The sequence below is a fragment of the Aspergillus brasiliensis genome (genome assembly GCF_001889945.1).
Source record: "Aspergillus brasiliensis CBS 101740 unplaced genomic scaffold ASPBRscaffold_7, whole genome shotgun sequence".
NCBI lineage: Eukaryota > Fungi > Ascomycota > Eurotiomycetes > Eurotiales > Aspergillaceae > Aspergillus > Aspergillus brasiliensis.
The window spans coordinates 1,052,156-1,065,111 of record NW_027137448.1 but is presented as its reverse complement, the minus strand read 5'-3'; the positions used below and the strand labels follow the sequence as shown (position 1 = coordinate 1,065,111).

The 12,956-nt window shown below is 48.6% G+C and overlaps 3 protein-coding genes across 3 annotated transcripts; 2 read left to right on the top strand and 1 right to left on the bottom strand.

The window, feature by feature from the left end:
• Positions 1-1,264: 1,264 nt before the first annotated feature.
• Positions 1,265-2,472, top strand: ASPBRDRAFT_126893 (SMP-30/gluconolactonase/LRE family protein; the record flags this gene model as incomplete). Its single annotated transcript, XM_067617912.1, has 4 exons — positions 1,265-1,303; positions 1,396-1,556; positions 1,656-1,802; positions 1,875-2,472. 4 exons carry the CDS (start codon positions 1,265-1,267, stop codon positions 2,470-2,472), a joined length of 945 nt encoding a protein of 314 aa, XP_067478424.1.
• A 1,347-nt stretch (positions 2,473-3,819) lies between these two features.
• On the bottom strand, positions 3,820-4,687 carry ASPBRDRAFT_604903 (uncharacterized protein). Its single transcript, XM_067628244.1, has one exon. It carries the CDS (start codon positions 4,562-4,564, stop codon positions 4,073-4,075), a length of 492 nt encoding a protein of 163 aa, XP_067478423.1. The 5' UTR covers positions 4,565-4,687; the 3' UTR covers positions 3,820-4,072.
• A 6,706-nt stretch (positions 4,688-11,393) lies between these two features.
• On the top strand, positions 11,394-12,890 carry ASPBRDRAFT_126847 (uncharacterized protein; the record flags this gene model as incomplete). The annotated part of the gene is made up of 1 exon (XM_067617907.1): positions 11,394-12,890. One exon carries the CDS (start codon positions 11,394-11,396, stop codon positions 12,888-12,890), a length of 1,497 nt encoding a protein of 498 aa, XP_067478422.1.
• Between the last annotated feature and the right edge of the window lie 66 nt (positions 12,891-12,956).

Here is a 12,956-nt window from a genome sequence, read left to right as displayed (position 1 = left end):
CTGGCCTCCAACTGGTAGGGAAATCTTCCACATCATTCCGAAATTTGGGACCCTGGACGGATATGCCGTGTCTGCATCCAAGGAACGCTTTTAGATCCGGGACTCACATTGCTTGATCCTGCTCTGTCGCGCAGCTTGCTTTTAAGCCCTAAACTAACCACTACTGGCTGTCGCCATATTTTCCAGACTGCCACAAATGCTCCAGGGAGAAGAGCCCGGGTGCGTTCCTATTTGTCCGTAACATCGCCCCGTATGTGATTTTGCTCCACCGCGACCCTTGTCTGGAACAAATGAGGCGGAACACGGGAAGCCTGCCGCACCCTGTCACTGACAGCACCCAAGGCTGGCTGGCGTCATGGTGAGACTCCATTCAATTAGCCCGATCAAACGCATTCGCCGGTGGGTACCTGGCTTCCTTTTCCTTCTCGTCTTTGCTTTTCCTGGGCATCCATTCGATAAAATTTCCCACGTTTGCTCTGACGAAACTACTGGTCCAGATAGCTGATACAATTCACATGACAGGTGGTAGTTAGCTCCCTTTAGGTGGAGTCGGACCCGATGGTGGGTTTCAATAATCGTATCCACCAAAAACCCGACGGCCTCAATAGTGGAAGGGCCATCCAGCCGGGTGTTTGGGATTCTCTTCTGGGCCGTGAGAGACACGGACATCCGATGAGACACTACGTCTATTTATTGGCACGACGAGCAGGAGACCGAGCTTCAGCTGAAACCGACGCGGTTTGCTTAGCCCAGACTTGACTAGCACCCGTGGCACCTGGATAGGCCACCCACCGGTGAAAGTACCGACTAACTTGACACGGAGCAGTGGCCCGATAGGCAAGTGCCAGATTGCCAGACTGCCAGTGCTAGTACGTAGATAGTCGACTAGCACCGTACGTAGTAGTACACTGAAGTCACCTAGCTAGACCCACTAGCCATGAGCTCCCTAACGCTAAGGGAGAAGAACCAGAAAAGTGTTCCATGAGGTTCGTGCGGGGGCCGACTGGCGACTTGGCTTGGCAACCGAGGGCAATCCCGAAAAGCTGCCCATGAGACTCCGTTTATCGCTTCTCTCTTTTGGTGTGGAATCCTCAGCACTCACACAACGGTTCCATCAATCCAGCAACCGTCTGGTTTTAGCAGCTGCGCATATTCCTTAAACTGACTAGGGTGCCTCAGTCCAGCTGAGTCCTCGGCTATTCCCGATCTGAGCCCCATATCTGAACCACCAGTTCTGAGGTTTTGGCATCGGCCTGCCATCAAAATGTCGCATTCCCAGTACCAAAAGTGGACGGTCTCTGAGGTATGGTATCTGAAAGTTATTATTGAATGAAGGCGACCGGCCTAAGGAAGTATTAACTGGAAGCTGATCCTCACACTGGGTTCTGTATGCAGCCGTATGTCGATGTACCGGGAACCTTATTGGAAGGACCGTTTCTCGACAAGACCAAGAATGAGTTTCGCTTTGTCGATATCTGGGAGCAGAAGCTATATGTTCTGGACCTGGCCAAAGGCCCCGACTCTCTGAAGATCATGGACACATCTGTGTCAATCGGGTATGTCGCTCCTAGCTAGACTCCTTGGCCCACAGGATAATCACCCCGTACGTGGTGCCCCAAAAAAACACTGATCTCATATTCCGAAAACAAATGTAGAGTAACTGCCAACATTGCGAATGTTGAGGGGTCTCGCGAGAACCAGATCGTCGTAGCCGCAAAACATGGATTCGCCCTGGTCGACCGCACCACAGGCGCACTGTCCTATATTCAGAAAGTGTGGGACGATCCGGCCAAAGAGCATAGGTAAGTCAATAATCAAGTTTCTTTGCCAGCATCCTCGTGGGATCTGACTCATCGGGAACGTCATCAAAACAGAATGCGTTTCAACGATGGGGCCGTTGACAGCCACGGACGGTTCTGGGCTGGAGCCATGAACGACCCCAAGGTGCAGAATCCAGTCAACGAAGGGGTGATATTCAGGCTAGACCCGGATATGAAACTGCACCGCATGGTTGAACAGGTGACGATTCCAAATGGGATTGGCTGGAATCCTGCGGATGACACTATGTACCTGACCGACTCTCCCACCGGCAAGATTTACGCCTTTGACTTCGATGCTGAGACCGGAAACATCAGCAACCGGAGGGTGTTTTTTGACATTGGAGAGCCCAAGGAGCCGGATGGGTTCGCCATTGATGAGGAGGGGTGTATCTGGAGTGCTATTTACGGTGGTGGGAAGGTGATTCGTATCTCGCCGGAGGGCAAGGTCATTGGCGAGATCACCTTTCCCACACGAAACATTACTTGTCCAGCTTTCGTGGGGACAGAGCTCTTCATCACGACCGCCAAGGATGACACCAATGATGACCAGTTTCCGGAGTCAGTCCGGTATGGAGGCCGGCTCTATAGAGTCGACGTCGGCATTAAGGGGAAGCCTAAGAATGAGTTTCGATTCGAAGGCAGCCCAAAATAGGCAGTACTGGGTAGACTAGCGTAATTAGTTGACTGCTGAAGACAAGCCGATCTAACCGCTTGTCGAACTATCACTTTGAAAGGAATAACCAGTTGGAGCCTCTGGGGCAGAGCCGTATGGTGTGTATGCCCATTTTAGAAGATCAACGTAATCGTGAAAATGAGACTTCGAGACAGTTGTTCCAGCCAAAGGGTTAAAGTCTGCCCAGAATGAAATGATGAGTCTTTTAGCCACAGGATTCGCACACAGCTGATGTGGAGCGACCAGGTACTTCTGCTTACAGTACTCCGTACAGGGTACTTATGTTGTGAAACATGTCTGCATCATGGTTACATGTCGTGATATACATGCTGGAGGTCAGGATTGAAAGTATAATGGCAGTAGCAGATACGTATCCTCGCAGTTGTCCTTCCTTCCGATTAAAATGGGTGAAAGGCTGCCTTGGCCGTGTCGGAAGCGGAGGATGAGTGAGAGGTCCGCAGATCGACGAACGGTGGATGCAAAAGAGTTGGCACTGGGACAATTGGGGACCGCAAGTCAGCAGACCAGACAGTGACCATTGAAAAACAGTGTATTTCTTCTGCCCTTTATTTTCTCCGCTGAATCCTCTTCCAATTCTGGTCTTCTCTTTCCTGCCTTTGCCCTTTATTAGGAATTAGTTGTTCGAAGATTAGTATATAGTTGTAACGGGTATATCTGCAAATTGATCACTGATCAAGACAACAAAATAAGTAGCGATACATGGTAGACAATCATTCATTGTAGGATGAATGGATCTGTTGTGGAAGGTGTCACTCGTCTTACCGCCACATTGTATGGAGAAACTTGGGGAAGGAATCAGCACCAAGCAGGTAAAAGAAATTAAGCAATTATGGGCCTAGAATGATCTCAGTGGCCATTGCTGGAGTAATGTAGCTCCCTGAGGGGGCAAGATCCATTCTAGCAGCTACTCATTGTGACATGGCTAAAAGTAAGTTCAGTCATGCATTCACACACATAATCTTTGGTACAAAGTACGCCTCGAAAGTGATGCCTGAGGTTGAAACAGGCATCCAGGCTACAGGGAGCAGCAAACAATTGCAACCCATAATGCCATTATCCTCCCCCAGCCTACCTTCTTACCGGGTACTTTACAATGGCATCCAGCTCACAGGATCTTAAGATCGCATGCAGTGTTCCTGCCCTATCCGGAGTCTAACCTGATGATCGTTCGACTTCCAGGATGGTGGGTGACAAGTGTGAAGCATGTTGCATGCATATGCCGCACATATGCGCTACGGCAATACTTACCATCACCTACCCTGGGCCTGGGATCTAGCCGGAGCTAGCCTTTCCATGTAAACATACTGATAATACTGATATCATTGTGGTCTTGTGAGTAATGATAGGTACTTTATTAAGTTATGCAGCGGTGCAGGCAAACGGAGAGACTCGTGGATAGACTGGAGCCACTTGGTTAGGTAAGTAGTATGTATCCATTTTTTTTCTTTTCCCCATAGTATTGTTGCTTTTTGTCTGCAGGGTGATAGTACTTTACTGACTTCCTGACTGTACACTTACTATACATACATCATAAGTACAAATGTAGGCTTGCACATCCTTACGTACATGATACATGAGAATACCAGCTAAGGGATGCAGGGCCAGCGGTTCGAAAGTACGGAGAACACAGGGTGGATACCATCCGATGCGCAGATTTGCTGCCTGTGTACTCCGTAGTTGGGATCTGGACCCGTAAGTTGTGGAGGCAACAACACAAGACAAGATTCGAATGTTCTGAGATCAGGGGAAATATGATAGAGAACCTCAAAAAGTAGTGTATGAGATACATTCTGCTGGAATGGCCGTTGGTAATTAGCTGATATACGGCTACAGCGGCACTGAAAAAAGGCGAATCATAACCTGAGGAATGAAAATCCAAGAGAAAGCAATTAATGAGGCAAAGTAGGGTGGGGGGTGGACAAGGAAGACTTGGTGAGGAGAAAAACGGAATACGAAAAGAATGAAAAAGAAAAGAAAAAGAAAAGAAAAAGAAAAAGAAAAAATAATTTTGATAGCGGAAAAAAAGCAAAGTAAGAAGAGACAATAGCATCCAGGTTCTGTGGCGATCGAAAAAGGGCTTGTTATTGCTAGGATCGGATGGCGTCGTGATTGATAAGTTCTCGCAGAAAAAAAAAATAATAATAATAATCCAACTTCACCTTCCTCCTTGGGTAAGATACACTTCCTTCGCAGGATTGTGAAGGAAGGCAGGTCAGATGGCTATGGATGCCGTGTTCGCAATCTTCTCTCTCCTTGGTTCAAAATCCAACATTCGAGAATTCATACCGAAGCCACCTTATTCTCCCAAAACCATCCTTTTCCGACGCCTTGCCTCGATATTCTTCCCTCCACTTCGGTCTAAATTGATAACCGTCAATAGCACGCAACCAGGAACCACTCCTCTGGGAAAAGCCCCCTCTCCTCCCCTCCGACTAAAACATGAGCTAACGCACGAACTAATGCAGCTTCTCTCACACTTCGTCCCCATTTCCAATTCCGCCTGCGTCCCCGTGGTCTTCCCCGGCCTAGTGTCTTTTAGTAGCACAGAGCGGTGCCGGCTTGGGCGAAAATTTAGCCCATGGCAGGAATGGAGAAAAAAGAAAATAAAAGAACCAAAACCAAAACCAAAACAAAGAAATATCAACAGTCGCCAGGATTCGCTTCCGTGACAGAAGTGACTAGCAGCCAATTGAATCAAACAGGATACGATCATGCCTTTCGTCCCCCGGGGAGAACAATGAATGGAAAGAGACACAAATGGGAAGCGGAGAATGGTTCCGATCCCGACCGCTGGCCTGGCGTCTGCTATCAGTCTCGTCATCCCATGCCTGGTCCCGTCAAGCCGCCACGATGGATGAATCAAATGAGGACGGAACATCTTGACTCCACTTCCCGCACATATTAATCAGGTAACGTGTGTACCTCATCTGCCAGAGAGAGAAAGGCTAGATAGCAGGTAGCTGCTAGTGTTACCGCCAACCTTCCACTAAATCGTATATAGTTTCGCACGAATTGGCTCACCATCTGAAGACCAAGTTGGCGTGACCCGCCGCAGTTGGCTAGAAGAGGCTTCCAGAACCGATGTGCCGCCTATTCAGCCCGCATAACCACCGAATTTACAATTACACTCTACCGACACTGTGGACATCACCCTTACTCCTCGGCATTCTCATGACCATCATCCGCCTTTCCGTAACCAATTGACAGGCAACAGCAATGATCTGGTCGATAACTCTAAGGGAGATAATGAATGCAATCGAGTTTTGGTTTGCCGTCTCTAGCGAGGTTACCGCCCGTCCGTGGGGTTTCAGAGCGAACCATCCAGCCTGTGAAAGGCTGTAGACTAGTAGCGGAGGTCTTGACTACTCCGTAGCAGGGGGATATCCCAAATCAGCTGGGTGCGCCAGCTAGACGAAGCAGCAGGCCCTTTGAGGTAGTACAGAGGGGCCCCCGCCCACTGAAAACGAAGAAAGGGCCACCAATTTTCCTGCTGGTGGCCAATAGCGGCCGCTGGATCGGCTAGATCGCAGAGAAATTTCCCAAGCTCACTGCAGGTAATTCGCTACTTTCTGCAGAAGCATGGAGCTCACCGATCCTTACCGACATATGTACTTGACAGATCTACAGGCTCCCTTTTGCTAGCTACTTTACTCTATTTTCTGTTCCTTTGCCTTCTTCCCAATGGTCACTATTTTCTTATTTTCTATCTTCTGCCTGACTTCTCCTGCGGTTCCACTTCCATTTCCACTTCCAAAATTATTTATTTTCTCTCTCTTTCAAAAGTACAAGCATCGTGTCTCAATCTCATGCATGCAGCAGCAGCAGAGATCAGAGATTACCTCTCAACCATTATTCATTGAGATCGCAAAATATAGGCAATAGAACATGGATAGCATAATGATAGTGAAATAGAAGCAAGCGGGAGCCGGCTAACAGTCAAGAACGTGGCAATCCGGACTAGCTCGGCCACCAAGTAAGTATCTCTAAACTTAATGGCCTGGTCCCCATAGTGCAAGCTTCAGAGACAGACCGCATTATATCCCACCAATCCTGCCATGAGGTCCCCCCTATAATAGTTTAGTAGTTGGCTACCGCTTGCAGCACTCACGAGTTCGTGCTGGGTTTACCCTAGCATTTGGGTTTTTTTACGGCCGGAATCGAAAGGATGTCGACCCGCTCATTGCATATGTTCTGGGCTGTGTTGCAGCCTGCAAGTGGATGTCTCCTTGATCCGATGACTTTCTAACAAACATCATCAAATACATTCCGAGAACCTTCCTCGAGACCAAGCACGAAGCTACTATGCAGAGACAAGCCGTAATGCAACATCTATATATGTGTGAGATATATACATTCGCCGGGGGCGTGAAACAGTTTTATGTCTCAGCGAAATTTGCTGACTATCTAACTAGATAGCAAGCTCTAGTTAACTATCTATTGCACCTTTGCCTCTGATGAAGTGTTTACAGAGAGCGATTGATGCCCGATGACGTAGCAGAAACACTACAGTTCCCTCCCCCCCTTTGGGGTTTTCTTTTTGGGCCGACTTTCGCTGGACACCAAAGTCCGAATGGGGGGGGGAAAACACAAAGCATCCTCCGTGGACCACTCAGCAAACAGTAAGATGATGACGAGCCTGCCTGTCCGTCTTCTCCGATGATCTGTTTTGTCTGTCTGCTTTTTGTTGCCTGCGTGCAACGACGGGAGGGGAGATCCTTACAGCCAGCAAGCACCACAAGACCCAGTTTTTAAAGACTTTTGCTAAGCCACCAGCAAGAGGACCCAATACGGAGTAGATTGAGACCATGTAAGAAACAAGGCCACTAAGCAGTAAGCACGCTACATCAAGGCTTTCAGTGTCGACCTCGAGGTAAAACGAAAACAAAAAAAAACCGGAAGCAGAATACCCCCGAAGTGTACTCCGTACTGAAGGATAGATAGTTTGCAGAGAATTAAAAGGGCGAGAAAGCAACGGTGATCAGCAGCTGACATGGGAAACGACGACGGTCACCCGTCTGTCATCCACATCTCGGGGGTGGAGGGAGGGAAGGGAAAGGGAAGGAAGGAAAGGCAAAAAGCATGTTGCCCGCATGCATGCAAGACATCGTGATTTGGGCGTCCTGAGTGGAAGAAGGCGAAGGCCATCCGCCCCATCTGCCGATGCGAACTAGACGAGGGCCTTGTTTTAGCTTCTTAGGAAGGAATTGGCACGGCAGCTAGTTAGTTACTCTGGGGGGGCTAAGGCATCGCGTCTTTAGGTAACTAGATAGGCAGGAAAAGACCCGTCGGGATAAGTGTCGCCTGGAGGATAGTGTGAACGAGGGTCTTAAACAGCTAGCAACACAAGAGAGCCACGACATGGTTTCATTCAGAGTTAGAGCTAGTCAGATGTTTAGTTACTTGCTTTTCCTTTTCACTTTTTTGTTTTTATTTTTCATTATATTTTTTTTCTGGTTTGCGGTATTTTTTCTTCATTTCTTTCTTTTTTTTTTTTTCTTTTCTTTCATTTGTCCTCGAATATGTTTCTTTTTTTTCTACCTCGCTATTATCGGTCAAGTACTCGTCTGTTCTTTTTTTTTAACTATACCTTGGGGGTGGATGTGTACCCTGACCGGTATAAGTCCATTTGTTCGAGCTAGCCATGTCGCTCATACAATAAACTATCTCGTCAATGATGATCATTCAACTTAGCAAAATATAGTTGAGGCTGTTGGGGGCGGCGCGCGACTTCCGAAGTCTATCAGTATCGACTAGACTATCGAGATGTGTGGGTTGGCAAGTGAAATCCGTGGAGACGAATGGCGAAGCGCCAGAACCTTGACCCAGTATTGATAGTCTGAGATCGTCATCATGGCAGGATTTGGGGGTGAAATCCTTCCGAGGGAGACCGGTGACTTAGTCATACTTATTTTCGAGTGGCCTGATCCACGCTTAGAAGCTCTGTATAGACTACGGAGTACTACTACTGTCTAGTAGATAGTAGCTATGGAGTCGGTGGTTGGATACTGCTGCTGATAGTGAGTGATGGCACTTCAAGGCGGTGAGTACACTCGGGAAATTGTGGGGGTGCCTGCTATGGCGTAAAGTAACGGAAGATACCTTCAGTATACCTCACGGGTACCGTAAGGAACCCAACACAGCCTGACATCCGATTGAATCGGTCGGTATCGGTAAAGTACCAAGCAGGTATTGCATGGCCTCCACTGATCCATAGTGCTGGCGCGCCCAATTTAAGCGCTCCGCTCCGGTTCACCTGCACCTTTTCCCCAGCCCCAAGGTCACTGTTAGTTGCCTCTAGTGACCTCACTAGCTCGTTGTTAGCGGATTACGTTTGTTGGCCAGGTAGATAGTAGCTAGCTTTTACTGACATACCTGGGATTGTGTCTGTCTGTCTGCCTGCCTGCTTAGCAATTAATGCACGCTTCGCTCGGCCAACTGGGGCTGTGGAAGGATCCCGTGGGATCACTATCCACACCCAGAAGAGAGAGAGAAAAAAAACTAATAGCCTCTTCCCAACGGCACCCGTAGATTTCTGCTGCGGCAGGTTGAGGAAGGAAAGTTTCAAGATGGCCAGCTCACTGGGGAGTGGGTGGGTGAGTGTGTGAATGGTTTGTCTACAAGTAGTTTAGGTATGGAGTCAGTCCCTATAGCACCCCCTCCCCCCAATATTTTGATAGCGCAGGAAGCTACTAAGTATACTTTTTGAAGAGATATTCTTCTTCTTCTTCTTATTATTATTATTATTTGTTTCCCCAATTTAATCCATATCCACGTTCGTCAGCGATTATTCTGGACAGTGGACAAGATGATGGATGATCCACATACTACCGAGTAGTACATAGTGCCAGACAAGAAAGCAAGCAGAGAAAGACCCTTTCCTCTTCATGACTAGTTAGATTAACTCCTACCTACCCAACAACTATATTGGGAACAGCTTCCCAGCCCAGCTGCTCCAGTGCAGTGAGATTCCGTCACCCCCGGAGCTCATTCATGGCGTTGACTGACCTCCACTAGCCCCATCTCCGTCTCTTTCTTTTGTTAAGTTGGTACTTTTGGCCACCGGGTACCATCGTTCCAGGTCTACCTAATCTAAGGATGCATCTGCATGTATGTCCGTATCACCCTGTGAAGTACGAGTCATGTCCGAGGTAGAACTTATCAACGAGTACGTATTTTTTGGGTACTAAGTCGGCAAGTAGATTAGGTGCCTCAATGTGGGCGCGATAGATCAATAATAAAAACAACTGAAGATTATAAGAACAATAATATTATTTTTATTATAATAATGAGAATGTGCTGCAGGTAGGCCTTTCCTGCCAACTAGACCGTGGGTTAAGCCAGGCTGTCGGGGGGAAGGGAAAGAGAGAGAGGAAAGCTGCGTCTCCACGTACGCATATATGTATGTCGATGTAAGTACCTCTGACCGGAAGGAGGAGGTTATGGCGAGGTACTCGGTATGTATGTAAGCTGTATGTATGTATGTATGTATGTAAGAAGGCACACCCATGTCGGTATGGATACCTGCCACTGGGCGACCTCGAAACTTTCTTTTGCTACTCTAGTTACACTTTGCCATCTTGCTTGCTTTCTTTTCTTCCCCAAGCATGCCGGTTGTGTTGTGTTCTTTTTGTTTCTTGTTTCTTGTTCCTCTCAGTCGGAGTTCTCAACTAGTCCTCCGTTTTATTTTTCATTTTTTTGGATTTTTCATTCCGCTCTTTTCACTGTTGTGACATGCGCGATCCGCCCAATGCAAGTCGGCATCGGGTCCTTGTCTTAGTTGTCTCCTCTTCCCACGTCGCTGGGTTCACTCATGGGGGTCCCACCCACTCTTGTTTTTTGCGGCCCCCGCCCATCTCATCCCAGCAATCAGTTTTGATTTTTTTTTTTATTTATTTTTGTTTCTTTCTTTTTGTTCGATTAGAATTTATTTATTTTCTTTTTTATTATGTTTTTTATTTTTCTGATTTCCGATTAATCCCATCTTTATTTTATTTTATTTTCACTTTTTTGTTTCACACCGCCGAATGATGCTGTCAATAACGGTTCGACTGACCTACTTACGATCGCCTCTGCTCCTACGGGAAAGCCGTCCGCGAGCAATAATAATTATAATAAATCATGCCTAGAGAAAATAATCAGAATAACTAATCCTCATCATAAATCATCATCGTTCCTGGACGATTTGGCTTGACTTCTTCCTTTCTTGTCGCTTCTTCCAACTGTCACTTCTTCCCTGTCCCTTCTGGCCCTCTCCAATCTATCCGTCTTCTTCTTCTTCTCTTAGTACTCTCCATTTTCCATATTTATTCATTTATCGCTATAGATAATTTGTATTCCTTTCATCATCTGCTACCCTTTTCCTCGATCTCAAGAATACACCATCTTTCGTCTTGTCGGATCTGCACGGTTGTTAATTTGCCATACTACCTACAACTACTACATCCGGTATACTGCTGGTCACTATCGTGTAGTACTTACTTCTCTCTTCCTCTGTCTTTTCTGCAACCAACAAAATCCTCCAAGTCGGGAAGAAGCAGCACCACGGGTGTATGATATCGAGGTTTCACTTTGTCCCTTGAAGCAACCGGGTCTCTCCCACCTGGTCCTCCTTTACCCCCCTTTATTTTCATCTCTTGTGGTTCCGTGATTTTCCTTTCACCGTGGCTACCCTCGGGATCAGTGTGTTGGCGAGTCTTCCATACTCCCACCCGGTTCATTCCTCGCAACAATATCATTCGCTGCCAGGCTACCATCTTGCCCAACCCGCCGGCTCCCTCTCTCAGGCAGCTCTTCACGAGTCTCCAGCTCATCTGGAGAGAGAGGGGGCCCAGCAATGCCCTAGGTCGCTCCATCGATCTATCGAAAGAGAATCGGAGCATATGTCGTCCACCTTGACTGGCCCTTCCCCAGACGATGCACACCCGGCCGAGGAGCACGGTACGTTTGGTAGAAAGCGGCCTCGCTCAGACGATGACTCTACATCTTCCGATGGACCGGACCCTGTGCGTCCCCGGCCTCTTTCCTGGCAACCATCAGCTCCTGTGGAACCGTCCGTGAAATCTACTCAGCTTCGTTCCATCGGCGTTGAGTCGATCCTGAACCCACCGTCAAAAGCAGCAGTTGTGACAGCCGAACCCGGTCGCGAAGGTTTAGGGTCCCAGGTGCCGACTACTTCATCGTCACCATCCCATGCACGAATGCCCTCTTCCCCTTCAGTACATCTTCCCTCTCCCTCTATTCACCCAGCAAAACGTCTCTCTGCATCTCCCGCTATGAAACATCATCAGGCTATTGCCCCTGCTTCTCCTTCGGCGCGATTTGTTCCAGCGGGAGGCGGCTACGCTCAAAGACTGGGTGTTTCACAGTCTCCTCTGGCTCACCCATCTCGCCTAGCTTCTTATTCAGCAGCTCCTGGTTCTCCCCTATCCATTGATCCATTCCCTGGGCAGTCAGTATCGACATCCACGCATCCTGCAGCAGCCCCAGTCTCCATGCATTCGACTCCAACTTTCCACAGCCGTCGGACAAGCGCCAACCCCACGCCTGCTCCAAGTTCTCAGGAAACAAGTCCGACCACTCCTGTCTCTGCTTACAGTCAGCTCGGTCGGTCATCTCCAGCAGTATCTGCTGCGCCTATGCAGCAAACTACACCCTCATTCCTCAATGCGTCCGCGTACGGATCCAGTGAGCCCACCACTCGCTTGCCTTCTGTATTGTCAGGACCAAGGTCTACGGGTGAAGAAGCGGCTGCTACGGGTGCCGCCCCACCAGAGAATCCCCCTTACCCTGGCATGATTCCTTGCATTTTAGATCTGAAATCAGGGTCCTCTAGCCAAGCAGAGAAACGAAAGGCGAACAGCGATGCGTCAAGGAGATTCCGGAATCGGAAACGAAACGAGATGCAGTTGGAGCAGAAGATTGCCGGGCAGCTGGAAGAGATCCAGAAGAAGACTGAAGAGTTGAAAAGACGGGACGAACAAATCCGATCTCTGATGCAGGAACGAGACTTCTATCGCTCTGAGAGGGATTTCTTCCGTGAACACGTCTCCCGCTTGGTGCCTACAGGTCAGCTTCCGGCCAGGCCAGCATCTCCACTTACCCTACGACCGTCCTTCGAGTCCACCGCCTCTGAGCGCGAGGCCGCATGGCATGCCTCCGAGGCCAGCCGAAAAATGGTCGAGAACACTTCTGGAAGTGGGAAGCTGGCCCCAGCGCCGTCTCACCTGATGGCCGGTTCGTCAACCAGGCCGCCCGTGACGTGGTCGGCCACTCCAACGTCGTATCCGGCAGCCCACGTTGAGCGAGGTATGCTGCCCGACGAACAGCAAGCAAGATCATTGCCCCAGTTTCCGGGACAATGGGCGCGGAGCTCCTAAATGCAGTGATTAGCAAACATGAACATCGGGCGCCTAACTCTGGCTTTGAGATCTCGAGTATCGGAT

Coding starts and splice junctions, on each gene's coding strand:
- ASPBRDRAFT_604903 (XM_067628244.1), bottom strand. CDS start 4,564: ATGCTATTGTCTCTTCTTACTTTGCTTTTTTTCCGCTATCAAAATTAT.